The sequence below is a fragment of the Sus scrofa genome, chromosome 9, assembly GCF_054392235.1.
Source record: "Sus scrofa isolate SSC_HxYL_T2T_F1_AM1 chromosome 9, Sscrofa_HxYL_maternal_Yorkshire_Landrace_v2.0, whole genome shotgun sequence".
NCBI classification, from domain to species: Eukaryota; Metazoa; Chordata; class Mammalia; order Artiodactyla; family Suidae; genus Sus; species Sus scrofa.
The window spans coordinates 3,286,821-3,309,532 of record NC_139391.1 but is presented as its reverse complement, the minus strand read 5'-3'; the positions used below and the strand labels follow the sequence as shown (position 1 = coordinate 3,309,532).

Genomic DNA, 22,712 nt, shown 5'->3' with positions numbered 1-22,712 from the left:
ACACTTATTAACTTTTAAGGCGTTCCCATCAATTCCTAGTTTACTAAGAGGTTTTTTTTTTCATAAATGAGTGTTGAATTTTATCCAGTGATTTTTTTTTTCTTCTCCAATTTAGATAATCGTGGGATTTTTCTCCCTTAGCCTGTTAATGTGGTGAATTGTCCATGTTTGCCATCTTTGCATTACTGGGATAAACCTATTTCCTCCCCCCCCCACTTCCTTCCTTCCTTGTGTAACTTTTTTTTTTTTTTCCCGTCTTTTTTGTCTTTTCTGGGGCCACTCCTGCAGCATATGGAGGTTCCCAGGCTAGGGGTCTAATCGGAGCTGTAGCTGCCGGCCTACACCACAGCCACAGCAACACGGGATCTGAGCCATGTCTGCGACCTACACTGCCACTCACGGCAACGCCAGATCCTTAACCCACTGAGCAAGGCCAGGGATCAAACCTGCAATCTCATGGTTTCTAGTCGGATTTGTTAACCACTGAGCCATGACAGGAACTCCTCTTGTGTAACTTTTAACTTTGATATAAATTTCAGACTTATTAGGAGAGTTGCAAGGATAGTGTGATAAACACTCATATACCTTTAACCCAGATTATTTTTGTCCCTTTTGTGTTATCATTTATGCTCTTTTTCTTTCTCTGTGTCTATATGCATTGTTTTCCTGAGCTGTTTGAGAGTGAGTTGCAGTCACCAAGTGTGGTGATACATTCTTGCTAGAAATATTTCCTATGGAACTGACCGTGCCAGGCACTAAGCAGTAGACGTGAAATAAGGTGTCCTCCTTGCAAGGTGACAGGGTGGTGGACAAGTCACGTGAGTGACTAGGTCATGGTGCCCTGGACTCAGAACTGTGCCATGGGAGCACTGGGACTGGAGGGTATTGCCAGAGCGCAGAAGAGGGCACCTCGCGAAGCCCGAGGCCTGTTGGTCTGGCATGCTGCTTGCTTGGGTCCCCTGCCTTATGTCTGGGTCTCAGACGATTGGCATCTGAGCTTAGGGTGAGCAGAATACAATTCACCAACACCTCGTAGTTCTAACCACAAGCCCCCTTGAGCAGCAGAGAGAACAGGAGAGCAGCAAGGACCGCAGGTCCATCTGGCCAAGCGAATTTTTCCATGCTTCCCCTCTGCCCCTCAGCAGGACAGGCCCAGAGGGGAGGCAACTATCAGCGGCCTTTGCAGGCTGAGGCACTTCCCAGATAGGCCAAGAACCCCCAGAGAGGCTCCCAACTTTTATCCGACACCCCCATCCCCCAGTAGAAAGTCTGTCTGTGGCCGGAGAGAGCCCCCGTTGGCACGTGCGGCGGAGGGATGCTGGTCAGCAGAGGCCGCATCGCCGGGCCTAGTGCCTGGACTCCGTATCCCGCAATAACTGCTGAGCCTCGCTCAGCTCTTTGTCTGTGTCTAATCTGTGTGCTGTGAACCTCTCTTTACACATGCGTGACTTTCCCGTTGGAGCCCCACCCCGGGGGCTTTTAGCAGACAGGCCTGGCCTGTCACGTCGGCTCACTGTAGCGTCTCAGTACAAGTTCCCCGTGGCACATCTTCTGTGGCCACTGAAAGATTTCCGGGGCCAATCTCCGCTGAAAAGCAGCCCTTTACATGCATGTCTAGGTTCTAGGCTCGAGGCTCCAAGCCCTGAGAGTCTGACGCAGACCAGGGGGCGGCCACGTTGCTCCCGTCCCCCTTGCTCCAGCGAGCTTTCCTCTCTGTGCTGCCAGATTCACGAGGATACGTACCGCATGCAACAGGGCTTGCAGGAGCGAGTGAAAAACTGCAGGAGGACAAGGACAGGCCAGGGCTCCGTGTACCTTCAGCGGGTACAGTGCCAGCAGCTGGAGCGGAAGCTGAGGCGGGCAGAGGCCTGGCTGCTGCAGATGGGGAAGCTGGCCCGCCTGGTAGACTTCATGATTTGCCAGACCCTCGTGTCCATCGTAGAGGAGGAGGTTACCTCTTTTGTGGCCAACATCCTGCAGGCGAGGCGGAGGGTGGCACGTGTGGAGGCGGGCGGGCCATCCAGGCCGGAGGGGGCCAGACTCTCACCTCTCCTGCCCCTTCTCTGCAGGCCCCAAGGTGGAAGCCCTTTCTCTCTGCCCAGCTGGTCTTCGACAGTTGTGGCCAGCTGGCTCACGAGCCCTGCCTTGAAAATATGATCCAGATTATGACTGGGGCCCTGAGGTCCATCGTGGCCTCTGCCCTGAAGGTATTCTGGAGGGGGCAGGGGCTGCCTGCAGGATTTCCCACTTGGCAGCCTCTGCCTAAAATCGCAAGCTGTCAGCCTGGTCCAAACACTCACTGCTCTTTCTGCCCCTTCTCTGAACCTTGGCCTGAAGGTGATGCAGTCGCCGGACCCGAATACGCCCTGGGATTTCCTGTGTTCTGAGGGTATGGAGGCGCCCTGGGCGGTGGGAGGAAGGCGGGAGAGGGAGAGTCGGGCACCGGGTGTGGTTGGAGCACCTGCAACCTGGCTCTGCGCACGCGCAGGGGTAGCAGGGAGGGGGCATGTTTTTGCTCACTTGTGTGTGGGCCTGTGTGCGTGTGTGTACACACCTGAGCGTGGTGAGGAGTGTACGAAGGCGTGTGACTGCTTCGTCCTAACTCCAGGAGGCTCTAGTCCAGGATTTCACGTGCCGTTGGGGTGCTTGCTGAGTTAACGTGTACGGGTTTGAAGACCCCTGCCTGTTCAGTGTTGGCTTTATTTCCTGCTGCCTTGCACGGCCTCTGGTGTAGTTGGTTCGCGTTACTGAGCAGTTTCACGGGTCCGGTCGTTGTTGGTTGTCATCCTCTCGCTCGATCATCACCAGGAGGGGGAGACACACCTTCCCGTGTCCTTCACTTGGTGTAACGCTGTCGCCAGGACAACCGTTCACCGCTTTCACTCACATCGTTCACTACCGATGGAGGCGTAGGTGCTCTTCCAGTTCCGTTCCACCCGCATGTTTTCCTTAGGACGACGAAAAGACACGGCGTTACCTTTGGGAAACAGGGACGAGGAAGGAAGGAAAAAGAAAGGTCATTGAAAGGAGCTGGTGTCTTTTACAAATCACACCAGCTGGGGCACATTTTTTTCTCAGATGGATGAATCTAGGTTAATTGACAAGGACTATTGGTATTTGTTGTACATGGTACATGGAAAAAGGAAGGGCTCTGAAATCAGACGTGTTAGTTTACTAATCTATAAAATGGGCATAACTTTCCTGGTGATTTCTTTTTTTTTTTTTTTTTTTTTTTTTTTAGGGCTGCACCTGTGGCATATGGAGGTTCCCAAGCTAGGAGTCCAGTCGGAGCTATAGCCACCAGCCTGCACCAGGGCCACAGCAACACCGGATCCTTAACCCACTAAGCGAGGCCAGGGATTGAACCTGTGTCCTTTCGGATGCTAGCAGGGTTCGTTAATCACTGAGCCACAAAGGGAGCTCCTGGGCATAACATTCCACCAGCAACAACGCATTCAATCTCAACAGCAGTCCTTGTGTTGATGTCTCTGTTAGTAATTGTGCTTGTCTGCAGTTCATCCTCTGTGCGGATTCCTCAGGAAGGGCTTGTGGGAGCGAAATTCTCAAGTTCTTCTGTGTGGACCATAGTTTGTACCCTTTGAGAGGCAGTGTTACGAGATACAAAATCATTGCCTCACGTAGTCTTCTTTGCCGTGTCTAAACGATCTTACTCCGTTTTCTCTGGCATTAAAAGTTGTTATAGGGACTTCTTGTTGTGGCTCAGTGGTTGGGAACCTGACTAGTAACCAACAGAGGCCCTTCTGTGCAGAGATTTAACAAGGTACTGAAAGTGGCAGGTGACCCGTTTCTAGGCAGTGAAGGGGGAGGTCAGGTTCAAGGACGCTCTTTAGGGCAGATGCTGAGGGCTGGTCTGCTCTGCTGCCTTCGCTCCTCCTCTGTTCTGCGGAGGAGGAGGGACTGAGCTCCGTAGGTGCCTTCAGTTCAGAGCCGAGGTAAGGAGGGGAGCGCGGCAGGGAGGACGCCGTCCGTCCGTCCTGCTGGCAGGGTCATGGTCCTTTAGAGCCAGCTGCTCAGGTAGCTGGCGGCAGGGCTGTGACCTCCCCGTTTGCCAAGCAGAGCAGAGGCCTGGACACTTGGCCTGGAGTGTTTTTGCTTTTCGGCTCTCACAGTTATTCACCAGCCACGCAATATTCTTTAGTAATAATCCCCTCCCTGCTTAGACCGCTGGAGGAAATTCTGTTCGGTCCCCAGACCCTAACTGATCCGTTGCCTTGGTGGGTCTGGTACTGTGTTTCTGATATGATGTATGTGTAAACTCACGAGCAGAGGTGGTGTGTGTGTGCGATGTGTGTACACACTCAGGGTAGAGAGCGGTTGTGTGTGGCCCCCGGGGGCACTTGTGGACAGTTACGGCCTGTGCCCCGCCAGAAGACGACGACGAGGAGGACTCAGACGCGGAGTTCGTGATGCCCAGGTTCCAGGGCCAGCCCAGGGAGGCTGTGGACATGTTTTGCGGCCCGAATATAGGATCCGTGTGGCCCTGGAAGTCCCGCACCGTTACCGAAGCCCTGGAGGTCTGCGGGCACCGGCTGCGGGGCCAGTACCTGCCCCCCGATTATAAACAGCTGCAAGAGGACCTGGACAACAACCCTCGGATCCAGCAGGCACTGGCTACACAGCAGGCCCTGCTGGAGGTGAGGACAGAGGCTTAGAGGGTGGGGTGGTGCCCGCCTGTTCCCATCATAGCTGCCGGGCTCTGCCCCAAGCACCTCGTCTGCCCCCAGGGCATGCTGCAGGAGGTGCAGGACTTCTGCAGGGACCACCACTGGATGGCAGGCATTTACGAATTCCTGCGAGCCTGGGGGCCTCAGAAGCTGGAGTCCATGCGGGGCTGTCCCATCAAGAACTACGTGATGCTGGTGAGCCGCCTGAGTGACTGGCAGACCCGCGTGGCCAGTGTGCCCACGGAGGTGATCACCAAAGGCAGGTTGCTGCTGCTGAGCTGCCACGAAGTACGGGGCGAGATGGGTGAGTGCTGCCTGTCCCGCTCCCTCCCTCCCTCTCCTCTGCTCTCCTTGGGCCCGCACTGTCCTCCCGGGACCTTGGTGCAGGCCGCTCGTTGGACCTGCAGAGCCTCCCAAAGCCCCCGGTCTCAGCCCCTTCCCTTTGCACGGAAGGTGTGATGGCTTCAGAGGCCAGCGCCTCTGTCATGGCTCTGCTCCTTCCCCACGCTCCTCAGGACTAATGTCCCTGTCACCTGACACTTTCTAGTCTTTTTCTTTCTTTTTCTTTAGGGCCGCAGGTGCAGCATATGAAGTTCCCAGGCTAGGGGTCTAATTGGAGCTACAACCGCCGGCCAACACCACAGCCACAGCAACGCAGGATCCTCAACGCACTGAGCTAGGCCAGGGATCAAACTTGCATCCTCATGGATACTAGTCAGGCTCGTAACCCACTGAGCCATGATACAAACTCCTGAGGACTCGGTTTCTGTACAGAGACTCCCAGGCATCACGGGGGCCCTTCCCCACATGTTGCAGTCAAAACCAACACGACATTACATGTAAAAAGTAGCTCTCGTTACCTGATCTTGGATTACTCTGTAGCCCCAAATTCTGCTGATGGTAGAAGAACGTACAGCTGGCCCTCCATAGCTGCCTGTTCTGCATCTGCAGATAAAATTCCAGAAAATTCAAAAAAGCAAAACTTGAACTGACAGCTGTTCAGACAGCACTTACATTGTACTTAGAATTATTTACGTAGTACTTACATCATATCAGGCATTACAAGTAAACTAGAGATTTAAAGTATATAAGAGATGGGAGTTCCCATCATGGCTCAGCAGAAACAAATCTGACTAGTATCCATGAGGACGCAGGTTCAATTCCCAGCCTCTCTTAGTGGATTAAGGATCCAGCATTGCTGTGAGCTGTGGTGTAGGTCGCAGACGCAGCTCACTCAGATCCTGCATTGCTGTGGCTATGGGACCTCCATATGCCGCAGATTTGGCCCTAAAAAGACAAAAAATAATAAAAAAAAATAATAAAGTGTATGAGATGGAGTTGCCTGGTGGCCCAGCCGGTTAGGATACAGCTTTGTCACTGCTGTGGCATGGGTTGGATCCCTGGCCCAGGAAATTCTGCATGCTGCAGGTGTGGCCAAAATAAAAAAGACTATGAAAGGATGTATATAAGTTATAAGTAAATGCTACGCCATTTTATATTAGGGAGCTGAGCACGTGTGGACTTTGGTACCCGCAGGGGTCCCAGGGCCAGTCCCCCGAGGGACAGCTGTAGCCCAGCCGAAAGTGAAAGCCTTTTCCATCTAAAGCAGCGCTGGTCATCTAATTCCGTCCATTCTGGGTAGCTGGTCAGTCCAGCATTCATACGATCGTCCAGGTTGTTTTTATTCTCAAGTGTCCTCTGCTCCTTTTCCTCCCACGCTGGTACCCGGCGTTGGAGAGGCCTCTTCACTGGCGGCCGGCGCCTCCCTGAGGCAGCGCCCCTCCTGGTGTCCGTCCTGCTCTGGCCTCGCTGCTCCCGGTGCAGCCGAACCTGGCCTGTGTTCTCTTGCTGGTAGGAGCCCAGAGGGGCTGCTGCCTTTGCTGACGCAGCCCGGCCTTGGCTCCGGCGGACACCACACAGCCTGGGGGCCTTAGGGACCCTTTATCCGAGGTGTCTGAGGCTGGCCCTTGCCCCTCCACACAGGCCCCCCATCCGGGCCCACTGGCTCTCAGCTCTCCTGCCCTCTGTACCCCATCTGGGAGCTGTGGGGGACTTGGGACATTACATGTGGCCCTCCTCCTGCCACAACACATGGCACCAGGATTTCGGCTCTGCTGTGACCATCTCATTCACCTGAGCGTACAGGCAGCCTGTGGGGGTGGAGGGGGGGTGGAGGTAGCTTCCCAAGGCTATGGAGAGGGAGCTCAGGTCCACTCTGCTGTCTCCCCCCCCCCCCCCAGCTCATCTCAGTTGCCCTCTGACAGGTCTGCCTATAGCCCCACCAGGCCAAGGCCCAGCTGTTGGTCTCCCTGGTTCAAAACGGTCTTGTGCCTCCTTTCCTCCCTGCCCACGGGAAGGTGGTCTCATGCTACCGTTCTTTTTTATTCTTATTTTGTCTTTTTCGGCCGCACCTGCATCCTCCGGAGGTTCCCAGGCCAGGGATGGAATATGAACTGCAGCTGTGACCTGCGCCATAGCTGTGGCAACACTGAATCCTTAACCCACTGCGCTGGGCTGGGGATGAAATCTGCACTGCCACAGAGATGACGCCAGATCCTTAACCCGCTGCGCCACAGCGGGTACTCCCTCATGCTACTGTTTACGAGCTACGTGCCTCCACTGAGATGGCGCTGCAGATGCACGGTGGGTGGAGTAGATTGGGAAGCCGGCGGTTTGTCCTTCTAGGAGACAGGGAGGTTGTTCTGTTTGGTCACTAACACGCAAGGAAGACAGTGGCCAGTCGTGTTTGCTTCCTGCAGAGACGGGATGCTCTCAGACCTGCGGCCCCCGGGCCTGCTTCCTTTATGATGGTGGGAGGCCTTGGAGCTGGACAGGAAAGAGTCTGCCGGAACGACCTTGCCTTCTGCCCCTGCCCTTCCACCGATAAAAGCGCATGCCTTCTTCAGTACCTTCTGGGCCACAGAACTCCCCACTCCATCCCCCACCCTCCCTCCCGAACCCCCGGGGCGCAGGCTAGCAAGGCCGGAGCAGGAGGGCCTGTCCGTGGCCACTGTCTTTCTGACCCTGCTTCGGGCAGGCTTAGCTCCACTGCGGCTCAGGAAGTCTGTGTCCTTTCTAGGCTGTTGGCCTCTTGGCCCCTCGTCCAGGGTTAACCGGCCTCTTCAAGATGGACAGATGGGGAGAGAGAAGCCGAGTTCAGAGTCACGGCTGTTTGTTTACTGGTTTGGGTGGCTTCGGTTTCTCTGTTTGTAGCACGAGCACGTGGTCGCTCGGGTTGTGGAGAGGAGGATCACATGAGCTGTCACTTGCAGTATTCCTGTCACCGAGTATGGCATACAGGAGGTGCCTGAGTTTCTTCAGTTCATCTCATCCCCTTCCTCTGTACTCATCCTTCTTGTTGATCTAATTTTATCTTCTTATCCGCTTCCTTGAATCGCACATGACTGATTACCCTCTTTTGTGAATCGATCTCATCAGAAACTTGAGTTCATCCTTTACTCTTCCCTCTCCCTGATGCCACCACATCCAGCCTGTCACCAGATCTTCTGCCTCCTGAATCCCTCTCAAATCCACCTCCGAAGGCCACGCCCGGGAGCCCTGGCCTCTTCTCAGTCTGCTGCTCCTTTACGCCACACGGTGGCACCGTCGAGCTCCTGGCTGGCTTCACCTGCCCGGGCCGCTGGTCTGACAGCCGCACTGTTGGCGGCGGCCCAGCTCCTGTCATAGGCCAGTGGGGTCGTCTGTAAAAGGGTCAGTTCGTATCTTTGTGTTCTGCCAAACCTTGGGTATCCCTCGAAGACCCCCTAAGCCTTGCTTTTCTCAGTCTCAGCTCTTGGTGCTGAGTCCTATTGGTGACTCTCTCCAGAGCTCCAAAAGGCCCGTCCTCAGTTTGTCTCAGTTACCTGCCGCTGGAACCCACTGTCCCACTTCCCGGTTGCAGAGATGCTCGGAGAGGTCAGTCAACTTGCTTTTCACCCTCAGAGCAAAACATATAACAGAGTGGAGCCGGGTTTGAATCCTCGCTCTGCCTTTGTGTGATGCTGGTAAAGTTAGTTAACCTCTGAGCTTCCCTTTGCTTATATTTAAATAGGAACAAAGGGTTCTGCGGGGATAGCCTGGGTTAATCCTGGCAGAGTAGTTACACTGTGTCTGGCTTGTAGTGGGCACTCCGTACGCTGTTATTTAGTGCTATACTCTGCGTGCCCTGTTTTCTATATCTTGCTGCCCTGTGCAGACGTTAGCATCTCTGAACTTGAGAGGTGCCGTATAAGAGATGGCATGGCATCATCGTGTTTTTCGTGGTGTGGGTACAGTGATGGTGCTTCCCACGATCAGTGGCATCACACTGGTGGTATTCCTGCCCTCGGTGACAGTGGACTTGTTCCTGTTGACAAAGGCAGCTTCCAAGATTATTTTCTAGGCCCACCTGACAGCTTCTTTCCTTTAATCCTTAAAACAAAAGGCAGATTCTACACGCATCTTTTCTCCTAGAGCAGAGGCAGTGAGACCCCCCAGACAGAAGACGCTTCTCTGGGGTGGCCTTCTGCACCCGCGGACATGGCTTCCCGTGCCTTTGCAGGTGCTCTCATCTGCTTGGCGGGCCCCTGGGAGCCGTGACCACTCAGCACGTCCCGCTGCAAGGTCCCCTTCCCCACGCCAGGCGGAGGGTTCCTCGAGGAGCATTTATCACATTGGCATGTCTCTGCTGCCTTATCGTGGGAACCCTGCGGGCCCCACTCCTTGTGCTTGTCTGCTGGGGCCCAGCACAGGCCCTGGGGCCCTGCAGCTGCCTGGACATGGGGCAGGCAGGGGTCCAAGAGGTGTTCAGTGACTGCAGGAGCACATTCAGGGTCTGGCCTCCCCTCCCACCTGCCCCCCACCCTGGACCGGCGAGCCCGGGCACTGCGCCCCCTAGTGGCTGCCTCTCTCCCGCCTGCAGAGTCCCAGCTGGCGAGCATCCGGAAGGACATTCTTGAACAGGTGCAGAGCGAGTGCCGGAGAGGCAGTCAGCAGCTGATAGCAGAGCTCACGGATTTCCTGAAGGCCTTCCAATCCATCAGCTCAGACATCCACGCCATCGCATGGTGCTCCCAGAAGGTGAGCTGGCAGGCCCTTCCTTCCCAGCTCATCCAGGGCCCAGCGCCCCGCTCTCAGCACCTTCTTCAGGATTCAGCTGAGCTCCCCATGCGGCTTGATGCTCTTAAACGGCTCTCATGCTCTCTGTCCTGGCTCCCAGGGATCCAGGGCCCTGTCATCAGGGTGATGACTTGGTGCGGGAGGAACTGGGCCGTCTCCCGGGAGACCCGGGTCAGATGGGGGAGTCTGATCCCCGAGGGCCCTCATCTCGTTGGTTGAAAGGTGGCTGCCCGGGCCTGGCACCTCTAGCAGTTGGCACCCAGAGAGCTGCCCGGGGCTGGTGAGGGGCGGGGATGGGGGGTGCTGGTCCCATGCTGTGGTCCCTGCAGCTGAACGAGGCCAACCAGCGGTACGCGGAGCTGGAGGAGCGAATGGGATACACGCGGTCGCTCTCTGAACTGGTCCGCGACCACTTCGGTCTCTTCAACGCCGAGAACGAGGCGCTGGACGTCTCGGTGAGAAGGCGGCGCGCGTCCCCCCCGGGGCCCCGCCCCTGCTCCTCCCCCCCCACAGCCACTCGACTCCCCCCCCCACCACCGCAGCTTCTGGACGCGTGGGAATCATTCCAGTTCGAGAAGAGCCAGGCCACCGAGTTCCTGCTCAGCAAGGGACATGCCATCGTGCCCAAGCTGCAGCAGCTGATGGTGGCGGCGCTGGCAGAGCTGGAGGGCCTGGTCGAGAAGGCGCTGTCCGGCCCCTTCATGGACCCTGAGCAGGAGCAGAGGAGCACCGAGCGCCAGCTCATCTCCCTGGAGCGTCAGTTCCAGAGCACAGCCAGCTACCTCGGCGAACTGCACCACGCCTATGCCACCTTCACTGGTACCGGGGCGCCCCTCCGCCCGGGATGGGCCCTCGGCTGAGATCAGGGCTGGGACCAAGGGATGGTCCCAGGTGGCCCTGAGCATGTCTCGGGAGTCGCATACCTTCGTCTCAGTCCCTTTTACTTATTTACTTATTTCTTTAGGGCTGCACCCTCAGCATACGGAAGTTCCCAGGCTAGAGGTCTGACTGGAGTTTTAGCTGCCAGCCTACACCACAGCCACAGCAATGCCAGATCCTTACCCCACTGATGGAGGCCAGGGATCGAACTTGCATCCTCATGGGGGCTATGTCGGGTTCTTAAGAGTAAGAATGATTTTGTAATGTTGGTATATCACAGCTTGGCTAAATAGTGAATTCTTTTTTTTTTTTTTTTTTTTGGTCTCTATCCTTTTAGGGCCACACCTGCAGCATATGGAGGTTCCCATGCTAAGGGTCCAATCGGAGCTGTAGTTTCTGGCCTACGCCACAGCCACAGCAACACAGGATCAGAGCCGTGTCTGCAACCTACACCACAGCTCATGGCAACACCAGATCCTTAACCCACTGAGCGAGGCCAGGGATTGAATTCGCAACCTCATGGTTCCTAATCGGATTCATTTCTGCTGTGCCATGACAGAAACTCCCTAAGTAGTTAATTCTAAAGTCACAAATTGTTTTTCTCCAAACCGAGATACTGTGTTGCTGTCTTCTGATGTTTATTACTTGTGGGCAAATTTGATATCAATCTGATTTGCTTCCTTTGTAGGCAGTTTGTTTTTCCCTTATTTGGTGATGGCTGCTATAATTGCTCCAATCTCCTTGCAGAATTCCTATTTGTATGTTGGGTTTTCTGGCTCTCTCCATTTCTTTTCTTCGTCATCACTTGTTCCTTTATTTATTTTTCATTTCTTTTAGTTCTGGGGAAATGGGAGCTCGTCTTATGAGCGTCCGTTTTCTGTGGTGTCTACTCTGTAGTTTCCATTGCATTTTGAAGCACACACATGTTGTTTTGTGTGATTCGGTGCACATGTGTACGTGTATACGTGTGCATACATGTGTATTTCCTGCCTCTGTCAACTGAAGAGGCCAAGAAGCAAAGACGCCCGATAGCAAGGAGCCACCTTGTGCCCAGCTCTCAGTTTCTGGTACCATTTGCCACTAACAGGACTCAGGGCTCCTCAGAGAGTGCGTGATTCCCAGGCCGTGGCAGGGTAGGTGCAAGAGGAGCATGGGATGTCTTTTTAAGCCAGAAAGTAAGGAAGTGTTAACTTCTTTTCAAAAGTGACGGGATGTGTCCCAAGGCCATGGAACACACCAACCGGTCAAATCTGGGATCATCCGAGCCCCAAAGTAAAGTACAAAGTTAACTCCCACCAAAACAGGCGTGTTGATCCGTCGTGAGTAGACAAGTCAGCGAGGGGGAGATGGGACCTCGTGCTGGCGGTAGGATGGACTGGTCAGTGTGGCCGGAGGGCCGGAGAGGGAGAACCATGGTCTTGTAACCTTCACGGTAAATAGCGGATGGAGTCAGGCTCATCCGTCGACACCGACTGCGGGGGCAGATTTGATGAGGAGCGGACTGTTTGCACCAGCTTAGAGAGTTGCCCTCAGTGATGACTGCTTAGTTGCAAAGGAGAATAAAAGAACAGCAACAATTTGTTGTAGAAACAGGGCAGCCAATCACAGGGGATCCCACTGAACCTCCCCGGGGAGGGCGGGTGAGAGGCCGCTGGACGCGATGCTCCCGCAGTCGTGGCGCTCAGGGGACCCACAGGCATGAACAGCCTCCACCGTGAAAAGGATCCCCCACACACAGTTTCTATTAACAAAAAAAGGGAGAAAGGGGACCGTATGCTCCAAAAATGTCTGTGTTACAAGTGGAAGAGACGTGACGAGCCCACGTGCTGCTTGACTGAGCGGGGTGCTGCTCTGCTTGAGGGAAGAGAGGCTCTGGAGCGTTTGCGAGGTCAGCTGACAAAATTGGAGGATGGACAGGAGATCAGATAAAGGTGTTCTACCAGCGTCGTGTGTGAAGCTGGTAATTGTGCTCAAGTTAAGGAAGAGGACATCCCTTTTCATGGGAAGTACGCACTTGAGTGTTTGGGGGCCAAGGGACATGATATATATACGTTAGCTTTTAATAGTTCAGAAACAAACTGTGTGTGTGTGTGTGTGTATGCACACCTGCCCAGACACACACACAGCATGTAAACACAAATGGTAAAGAAAAATGGGCAAAATGTTAACAAAAGGTGATCTTTTCTTTGTTGGATCTTTGCCTTTTCTAGGGCCACACCCGCAGCACATGGAGGTTCCCAGGCTGGGGGTCCAGTTGGAGCCATAGCCACCGGCCTACACCACAGCCACAGCAACGTGGAATCCGAGCCGCGTCTGTGACCTACACCACAGCACGTGGCAACGCCGGGACCTTAACCCACTGAGCCAGGCCAGGGATCGAACCCGCAACCTCTTGGTTCCTGGTCGGATTCGTTAACCACTGCGCCACAACGGGAACTCCCAAAAGGTGATCTTGATCAAAGATATACAGGAACTCTTTTTACTATGTTTTCTTGCAACTTAAAGAATTTGATAGCATTTCCAGAGAAAACAGTTTAAAAATGCAGTGGAATTTAGTGAGTAGATCATCCTCAAGTTTGTCTTCATTGGCTCGTGTGTCTGGAGACGTTACGTGTGCTCCTTCTCACGGAGAAAGTTCTTCACTGGCGCAGGGTTTAATGTCGAGACAGCTGCTCTCGGGGATTGTACGGGTCTCTAGCAGGATCTTTTGCGTTCAGACAAAGGAAGATTTAAAGAGTTTTCATTGACTTTTTTGTTTGTGTGTGATGTGGGGGTTGGTTTGTTTTCTTTGGGTTTTTGGCCAGGTCAGAGCTCTGATAGCCTGGTGATTCTCAGTCTTTAAACGCTCTGACCTCCATGACAGACGATGCTGGCACATGTATGGTGCATGGCTCTCAGCATCTGGCTGCAGCGTTTTCACTTTTTTCTCATTCAAGAAGATGCACCTGGGAGTTCCCTGGTAGCTTCGTGGGTTAAGAACCTGGCACTGGACTTCCTGTCGTGGTGCAGCAGAAACGAATCTGACTAGTAGCCATGAGGACACCCAGTTTCAATCTCTGGCCTCGCTCAGTGGGTTAAAGATCCGGTGTTGCCCTGAGCTCTAGCGTAGGTCGCAGACACAGCTCAGACCTGGCGTGGCTGTGGCTGTGGTGTAGGCCAGCGCTGCAGCTCCGATTTGACCCCTAGCCTGGGAACCTCCACATGCCGCGGGTGTGGCCCCCCACAAAACTGAAAGGATAGAGCGTAGTGTGGCTGGAGTGGTTAAGTGAGATGGAGACCAGCAGAAGCGGGTCCATCTTTGTGTCACTGTCACATTTTCCTAGATGCTCTCTCCCGGAACCAACTCTCCCTTGGACGGTTGTACTGAGCAGCTCTGGACAACCTCACCCCCCCCACGCCCCCACCAGCACTTTCATTAGGGGCTCTTGACTGTCCCACCCCGGTCATGCCCCCCCCCTCCGACCCACACATGGCCGGGCCTCAGCCAGCCCTCTCCCACAGGGGACGAGGGGCCCGTGCCCTTGCCAGTCTGCGGGACCCGTCCGATCGTTCAGCAGCAGCGCATCTGGCACCTGTACCGAGTCGTCTCTGAAAACATCAGCGAGTGGAAGTGCACGGCTTTGGCCAAGGTGACGCTTTCCTGAGCTGCATCTGGGAGTGGAGAGTCTGCGGGGGCAGGGGGCGGGCGGGGAGGGTCTCCAGCGAGCCTTTCTCCCTGCAGTTCAACCTGGCCATGGCCCAGGAGAGGACAGACGGCTGGCTCACAGAGGCGGCCGGGATGGGCACAGCCCTCGGGCTGCATAGCCCGGTGCTGCAGCGCTGCATGCACGTGCTGGAGGAGTTCCGCAGTCTCCTGCCGCTGCTCAGCAAGCTGGGCAGCCTCCAGCTGCAGAACCTCGACTTCCAAGCCCTCCTGCGAGGTAGGTGTGGGCAGAGTCAGAGCCGAAGCTGAGGGAGAGACGTGAGGCTGAGCAGTGCAACAGCTCGGTCCCAGTTCCGGTTCCGGTTGCTCCACCGCTCCTCCCGGCTGGCCCGGCCATCCCCCCGGGGCCAGAACCCCCTTCCCCACAGGGACAGACACTTTTAACCTTCCGCACTGCCGCGTGGGCCCTCTCTGCCAACCTGGGCTGGACGCAGGCTGGAGCCTTAGCTCTGGACGCTGAGCTGCGCTCTGGACCTTGGCTGCCTCTGTGCTGCTTTGAGACCCACTGGACTGGCCTGGGCTGGGCTCTGCCAATAGCAGGTGCTGCCTGCCTGTCCCTCTCTCCGCAGCCTTAGGACTAGGCCCTCTCCACAACACAGAGCTCCTGACACTGGGCCAGCTGCTCACTTGTCCACTGCTGGAGTTTACAGACCGAATCAATAAGGTGGGCCCCCCACCCCCACCCCATAGGAAGGGTGATGCAAGCCCACGACCTGTGTGTTAAGCTCCCATGGAGCCAGTTAGGGCCCCTAGCCCCTTGAGACAAGGGGATAGTGGGCACTGGCTTGGGGTGGAGGTGGGCGGGGGGTGAGATCGCCAGCCTGCCTGGACGCTATGGGGATCTTAAGGGGGGGGGTTCCAGACTCTGAGAGTATGTCCCCCGCACCCGGCCCCAAAGCTCTGGGTACACAAGATGGCAGCTCTCCACCAACACTCACCCTGTCCCCATAGAGCACGAGCTGCCTGAGGTATTGCCTGCTCAGCTGGAGCCTGCGAAAGAGGGGGTTCAGGTGGCAGCCTTAGGTCACAGGAGGTCCTGGGGGCCTGTCTTTGCCACCTGCTGGCTGGCTCTCTGTCTGAGACCTCCACTCCCCTGAGCCCTGGCTCCCGAGTCCCAGCTCCAGGCTAGCCCTGTGCCACCAGCCAGTCCTGGTTCCTGAGACCCAGCCGTTTCCAGATCTGGCAGTCTGCAAACCAACGGGTTCGTGCCCAAGAGGCCCTGGTGCGGCTGCAGCGGGCCTGGGAAGCGCGGCAGCTGCGGCTGCTCAACTTCATCCTGCACGTGCCCCCCGAGCCCCCGGCCTCCGAGCGCTCCAGGAAAGCACTCCGCAGCCCCCAGAGCGAGGTGGTGGCCAAGGACAGTGGCACCTTCATCCTTTCAGGTGAGACCAGCCCTGGCGGCCCAGTGAAAGCCCGGGGCAGCCCCCGCACAGCCTGAGCCCTCAGCCGGCCTGTTCTGAGAGCGTAGCCTCCATGCTGCTCTCATCGTCCTAATATCCTCGGGCTCCCCTGCCCCTCCCTCCCACCCAGGCCCTGGCCCTTCAACGGAGGCCCTCTCTTCCCTTTCTGGGCGCCTCTGGAATCCCTCACAGTCCTGGCTCTCCGTCGGCCGATGCCCCGTCCTCTGGGTGGCGCCCGCTCACTCCTTCCGGTCCTGCCTCCTCTGAGCCTGACACAGGAGACGGGCTTTCAGAGCCAAGTCCTAGCCCTCGCGAGCCCCAGGCGGGTGCAGGGAGAGAGGGACGGCCGGGTGCTGGAGCGCCCGACTGAGGGCCGTAGGGTCCCAGAAAGAAGCCCAACCACAGGGGCTAAGGGGGTCGGAGAAACCTTCCCTCCCCTTAAGGCAAAGGCCGCACATGCTTCCAAAGGCGCAGGCCTTTGCCAGATGGGCACGGGGGATGGGCTTGCCAGGCAGAGGGAACAGCCCCAAAGAGGGTGTCATTAGGAAACTGCCAGGACGGGAAATTCTCACCCAGCCCAATCAAAACCCAACTGGCGAGTTCAAAAGAGTACGTTAAATAAGGAAAAGTCATAAAATACGGATCCAGGGCTTGCGATTTTTATTTTGGCTTAAATCGTAGACTGTGCATGTATTTACCTCCCTTTTAACCTAAGGGCAGGAGCTTTTGTCTGACTCGCGGTCAGTGGGAGACGTTCCTCGCGTTCCTACATTGTCTGCTCTTTCCCCGTTCGGTTCCTGTAAAGTTGAGCAGTAACATGAGGACGCTCCAGAAGTTACCTGAGTCCAGAACTTTTCTAGATTTTTCTTATAATTTCAGAAATTTTAAAAACGGACTTGCCTACCTGAGTTTATCGTCCCGTGTTTATGGGTCCTTCTTTAGCGAAGGTGCCGCAGTGTCCACAGCACATCTTTTCCCAGCCATGGTTCATGGTAAACAATCTTAAATTCTGTAGTGCAAATTAGAACTCACGTCAACACTTTTGCAAACACACCCTGACTCTTGGTGGGCATATGGTTCAACAAGTGGAAGAAAATAGTGTCTTCTGGAGAACAGTTTGGGGTCTGTGAGCGGCAGTGCCTTTGGGGTGTCCGTTCCCCCTGCCCCCCCACCCCCCGTCCTTGCCCTTCCTGACGGGCAGCTCAGCTCAGCTCAGCACTGGAGCCCCGCCCCCTTAGATTACAGCAGCCTGCAGGACTCCATCCAGGAAAGTCTTCAGGTGTTGGTCAAGATCCTGGCCATTCAGAAGTCGGGAGACTTAAACCGAAGGGCCTTGGAGTGGGTGACCATCATGCGTGGCCTGGGTGCGTGCTGCCCTCTAGCGTGGCCTTCGGGTGGGTGGGACCTGAGGGCGCAGGAGGGGTGGGGGCTGGGCCAGGGCGGCGTGGGGTCTGCCTTCCTTCAGGCCACGTCTGGGGCTGAAGTGGCCCGGCCTTCATTGATGGCGCAGGTTTTCTCTCCTTCGAGTAAGTTCCCTGGGTGCTGCTAAGCCCAGAGTTTTGTGGGGCGGGGCACCCCAAGAGGGCAGGAGTGGTCTGGACCCCCTTGCAGAAGCTGGAACCCAAGTCTCCCCCACCTAGTGTCCCCTGGCTGCTCCCACAGACGCGCTGCTGCAGGTGTGGGTGGCTTTCCAGCAGAAGTGGATCTTTCTGAACAGAGTTCTGCATGAGATGAAGACCCCGTTCCCTGGCTCCGACCTGGTAGGGCAGGGGCTGTGGCGGCGGGCCAGCACCAGATCGGGGCCCCGGTGGGGGCCCTGCCCTCACTCGCATCGTCTGCCTCCCGCAGCGCTCCCGTTTCGAGGCTGTGGATGAGCAGTACCGGGCCCTGATGCAGGTGTCTGTGGCCGACCCCTTGGTTCTGTCACTCATCGTGCCCAGTGCCCGGCGGAGCCCTCATTTCCAAGGGCAGCAGCTGCAGCGAGCGCTGCAGGCCGGCTCCGTGGAGCTGGAAGGCATCATCGCGGCGCTGGAGAGCGTGCTGTACGGCGTGCGCGCTCGCTGCCCCCGCCTCTTCTTCCTCAGCGACAGCGAACTGGTGGCCCTGCTGTCCGCTCCGCTGGAGCCCTGTGAGGCCCAGCTGTGGGCGCGCCGCTGCTTCCCTCCTGTGCAGGCCATGAGCTTCAGGTCCCACGAAACGGCCAAACACACAGGTGCCCAGCAGGCAAGCTCCAGCACGCGGATTCAGGTGGAGGCCCTGGCGGTGCTGGGGGCCGGTGGGGAGGCGGTGGCGCTGCGGGGGCCCCTCCCTCTGCACCCAGACCTCCCCAAGTGGCTGGCCTCGCTGGAGCGGTGTCTGCGGCTGGCACTGGTGCACACGCTGCAGGACTGTGTGGCTGCCCGCTTGGCTCTGGGCCCGGCCCTGGACAAGGCCTTCAAGCAGCTGCCCCCGCAGAGCCAGCTGCCCCCGCAGCTGTATGTCCAGCACTGGCTGGACCTGGCACAGGCCTTCCCGTGGCAGTGCGTGCTGGTGGCAGAGGAGGTGGTGTGGCGGGTCGGCACGGAGGAGGCCCTGCTGGAAGGGAAGGCCCAGGCCCTGGTCCCCTGGCACGTGCGCAAGCTCGAGGTCCTGGTGCATTTCGTGCGGGCCCAGAGGGCCTCTCAGGGTGAGCAGCCCCCACCCTCTGTCCGCCAGAGCAGCCTGCTCAGGGCCCTGCTGGTTGTGGCAGTGGCTCACCGGGACATCGCACAGCTGCTGCAGGAGCACCAGGTCAGCGACCTGGCCGACTTCCACTGGGCCCGCCAACTCAAGTACCACCTGGGTTCGCCTCACACCACCTGCCAAAACCTCCTGCAGGATCCCACGTCTAGCGCACCTACGAGGACTTCTCTGTCACCAGCTGCGTGCTGGATAGACGTGCTGGGCCGGTCTGTCTTCTACAACTATGAGTACCTGGGTCCCAGGCTGGGGCTGCTGCCCAGCCTGCTCCCTGAGCGGCCAGCCCTGGTGCTGCTGCTGGCCCTGGAGGAGGTGGCCTGCGGGGCTCTGCTGGGCCCTGCCGGTGTGGGCAAGGCAGCCACAGTGAAGAGCCTGGCACAGGCCCTGGGCCGCCAGCTAGTGGTGCTGCCCTGCTTTCCTCAGATAGAGGCCCGAAGCCTGAGCTGCTGTCTGCACGGCGCCCTGCAGGGCGGCGCCTGGCTGCTCCTGAGAGCGGCTCAGCACTTGCCCCTCGGCTTGCTCTCTGCCCTGGGCCAGCGCTTGGCTGAACTGCGTCACCTCTACGCCCCACTGTACCAAGAAGCTTCCCGAAACACCAGCACTGTGGACCCCACCCACCCCCAGGTCCTCGGCCGTGGCTTCTTTGAGAAACGCCAGGTGGACCTGCGCCTTGGCTTCGGCTGCCTCCTGACGATGCGAGCGCTGAGCCCCGCCCTGCCTGCCAACCTGCGCCTGCTGCTGCGCCCTGTGGCCTTGGCACTGCCCGACCTGCAGCAAGTGGCAGAGCTGACCCTGCTGGGTGCGGGCATCCGGGACGCCTCCCGCCTGGCCACCCGCCTATCCAGATTCTTCTCCCTAGAGCGGGAGCTGGCGTCTGGGCCCCTGCCCTGCCGCTTGCCACTCCTCAAGCAGGTTCTGGAAGACATGATCCAGGCTCTCAGCGCGACGGAGGAGGACCCCGAGTCCGAGCAGGTCCGCAGCCCAGCCGCCGTCGAGGAGGCCACCCTGCTGCAGGCCCTGCAACGCTCCCCACTGTTCAGCGTCCTGGGTGGGGTCCGCCTGCACGACCTCCAAAAGCTGCTCAGTGGGCTCTTCCCCACCGCCAGCCAGGTGCCGGAAGAGCCTCGGAGCCCCAGGCTGAGGAGGTCACTGGTGGTGGAGGAGCTGCGGCAAGGAGGCCTGCACCCCAGCCCTGACATTCTGGGGTCCCTCGAGCAGCTGGGCCAGGCCCTGGGCCAGGCTGCAGGCGTTCTGCTCCTGGGCCCTGCAGGCAGCGGCAAGACCGCTTGCTGGCACAGCTTATATAAGATCCAGAACAGGCTGGTGGCCATGGAAGACGCCGCAGCCCAGAGCTGCCGGCCTGTGCAGATCGCACACCTGTATCCCAGTGTGCTCAGCCCCCAGGAGTTCCTGGGGTGGCTGGAGGGCCCCTGCTGGCACCACGGCGTCTTCCCACGTCTGCTCGGGGAAGCCAGTCGCTACAGGACCGCGGGCCCAGAGGGGCAGGTGCAGGAGTCAGCAGGGATTCAGCGCTGGATCGTGTGTGACGGGGCTCCCAGTGCTGCCTGGCTGGACTGCGTCACTTGCCTCCTGGGTGACCCCCCCCAGCTCAGCCTCCCCAGCGGTGAGCGGATAGCACGGCCCCCGGGTACTTTCCTCTTGATGGAGGTGGGAGATGCCACAGGCATGTCCCCCACGGCGGTGGGCCGCTGTGCCCTCGTCTGGTGTGGCGGGGAGCAGACGTGGCAGGGCAGGCTGGGCGTCCTGATGGCAGCTCTGCCCCGTGAGTACCGACTGCAGCTCCAGACCATCACGGAGCTCAACCACCTGGCTGACGTGCTGGTACCTGCCACATTCCGATTCCTCACCTGCCAGGGTGCCAGTTCTGTGCTGCAGGTACACGGGCGGCAGGCCATTTCCCCAGGGGTGGCGGAAGTCGCCAGCCTGGCCCGCATCTTGCGTTGTCTGCTTGACCCACACCTGCGCGGAGACGAGGAGGCCAAGGCACATGTCCCAGGTGAAGGGAAGGGTCCGTCGGAGAGCTCCGTGGCCTTGAGAGCGGGGGCAGAGCGGGGGCCTGAGAGCGGGGCGTCACAGCCAGCCCCTCCTCTCTTCCCCACCCCTCCCCTTCTTGCTACGGGGCTGCGGTTCTGGCCATGGCGACCTTTGCAGAGGACCTCAGCTGTAGTGATCCTGTGGCCCGAAGCTTCAGGTCCTCCAAGAGCGTCTTTCTGACCCGGAGCCAGGCCGACAGCGAAGCTGTGACGAACAAGCGCAGGGAGCACCTTCTGGCCGTCAGCAGCTTCCTCTTTGCTTTGATCTGGGGCTTTGGAGCCCACCTTCCCTGCAGGTGTCTACGGGGGTGGGGAGGGGGCAGCAGAGGGCTGAGATGGAATCGCCCACGGGGGCAGCACCGGGCGACAGACGTCGTCAGGGGAGGGTGGAGCGTGTGAGGGCCCTGAAGATGGAACTGCCGTAGCTGACGCTTTGGCCTTTGTCCGCCTGCACAGGCTCTGGCCCCGCTTTGATGCCTTCATGAGAGATTCCATCAGCTGCCTGTCCAACTACCCGGAGCCACCACCCTCAGCCTCGGTGTTTGACCTCCATGTGTGCCCTGAGGATGGGACGCTAGTCCCCTTCACCGGCCAGTACCTGGGCAGCCACATCAAGGGAGCTCCGGGCACCTTCCATCCTTCTCCCCAGGTGTGAGGACAGCGGGGACTTGGCAGGGCTGGGGGTCCAAGAGCTCCCCTGGGGTGGTTCGTGTCCTAGGCCCAGCCGAGGCCAACCTGCTCCCGTTCTTTGGTGTGTTTTCATAACCACAAGAACGCATGAAGGGGTCTGCAAACAGCTTGAGTACAGGGCTCCTAGGCTCTGCCCTTCAGCTCGCTCCCTGTGCTGCCGCAGCAAGCCCTGCTCCTGTCCTGCAGACCGAACGGCTCTTGTACGTGGTGGACCTGCTCCTGTCAGAGGGGCAGCCGGTGCTGCTGGCTGGAGAGGCAGCAACAGGGAAGTCGGCCTTTGTGGAGGCGCTAGTGGCGCCACAGCACCCGTACACGTGCAGCCCCATCCACCCGGCCGTCAGGACCACCCACCTCCGCTTCCTGCTGAGCCAAGGGGTCCAGGGCCCACCGCAGGCCAGCCCATGGCCTGCGCAGCAGGATTCTAAGGGCTGCATCCTCTTCCTGCTGGAAGATCTGCACCTGGCTGCTTCCGGTGAGGAGCTGGGAGGAGGGAAGAGGTCACTGTCACCTCTTGAGACGGTGAAAGCCCTGGCGGTATTCACAGACTCCTACAGGCTGAATCTCAGTGCTCCATTCTCAACATCTCCATCTGCCTGTGCTCCCTCAGTAGCCTTATCTCTTGCAGGGCCTCATCTACCATCTCTGTGCTTTGACTGCTAAATCTTCACCGCCAAGATTCTCTTCTAAGCACCAGACCTATTTATCCAACAGTTTCTGGTCCCTTCAGCATCTCAGATCCAACCCTGAACTCATTATCTTGCCCCCAAACCCTGCTCCGTATGCCCTCTTAGTAATGGCACCCCCCTCCGCTGGTACCGTCTCGTCAGTTTAGCCAGAACCCCTGTGGACGTGGCTCCTCCTCTCACCATGTCCAGTCACCGCGTGTCCTAGTTTTGCCCCTTGAGTACGTCTCAAACCTCTCCACCTATTTCCACTCATCTTCCCTGGTTCAGACAGTCATGGCCTAGAGCTTCGGAAGATGCTCGGGCAAAGCTTTCTTGTGGTGAGTCTTCCTTCTCTAGACTTTTGTGCTCTGCGTTCTAACTGGACTCAACTATGCAGCACAAGCATCCAGTAAGTCAGGCTGCCTCTGGGCTCTGGGCTCGCCATCCTCTCTGCCGTTTCTCCTCCGTTTATCTGGCTAAATCCTACTTATTCTTTACAAGTAATCTCAGGCAGTGTCACCTCCAGGTTTGCATCAACACTCACTCCTGTGCCCTATCCAAAAATCCGTGACAACCCTGGTTTTCTGACGCTATGTTCACTTCCGTCCCACTCTGAGCTTCATGAGAGCAGAGAGGTGTCTCAGTCATTTTGACGACCTGGCAGGAAGTAAATGCTCAGTAAGAGTAAAGGAAAGGGGCAAAATCCTGATGAAAGTCTGGGTTACTGAAGTTAGATGTTTCTAAAGTCATCTGCCTCCCTAAGACGATGACAGGTTCGGAGAATGTGGGCATGGGCATGGGCAAAAATGAAGCCCGGGTAC

General features: G+C 57.6%; 1 protein-coding gene across 1 annotated transcript in view; it reads left to right on the top strand.

Moving 5' to 3' along the window:
• The window catches only part of DNHD1 (dynein heavy chain domain 1), a 66,141-nt gene that overhangs the window by 14,997 nt on the left and 28,432 nt on the right, over window positions 1-22,712 (top strand). The window contains exons 9-26 of the mRNA XM_084974816.1: window positions 1,726-1,980; window positions 2,070-2,207; window positions 2,338-2,389; window positions 4,390-4,655; window positions 4,746-4,989; window positions 9,586-9,743; window positions 10,112-10,237; window positions 10,325-10,601; window positions 14,163-14,290; window positions 14,383-14,581; window positions 14,934-15,028; window positions 15,542-15,746; window positions 17,003-17,128; window positions 17,427-17,524; window positions 17,613-20,499; window positions 20,655-20,832; window positions 20,993-21,185; window positions 21,413-21,698. Coding sequence (XP_084830942.1) covers window positions 1,726-1,980; window positions 2,070-2,207; window positions 2,338-2,389; window positions 4,390-4,655; window positions 4,746-4,989; window positions 9,586-9,743; window positions 10,112-10,237; window positions 10,325-10,601; window positions 14,163-14,290; window positions 14,383-14,581; window positions 14,934-15,028; window positions 15,542-15,746; window positions 17,003-17,128; window positions 17,427-17,524; window positions 17,613-20,499; window positions 20,655-20,832; window positions 20,993-21,185; window positions 21,413-21,698 — 5,911 coding nt within the window. The remainder of the gene's footprint in view (window positions 1-1,725; window positions 1,981-2,069; window positions 2,208-2,337; window positions 2,390-4,389; window positions 4,656-4,745; window positions 4,990-9,585; window positions 9,744-10,111; window positions 10,238-10,324; window positions 10,602-14,162; window positions 14,291-14,382; window positions 14,582-14,933; window positions 15,029-15,541; window positions 15,747-17,002; window positions 17,129-17,426; window positions 17,525-17,612; window positions 20,500-20,654; window positions 20,833-20,992; window positions 21,186-21,412; window positions 21,699-22,712) is intronic.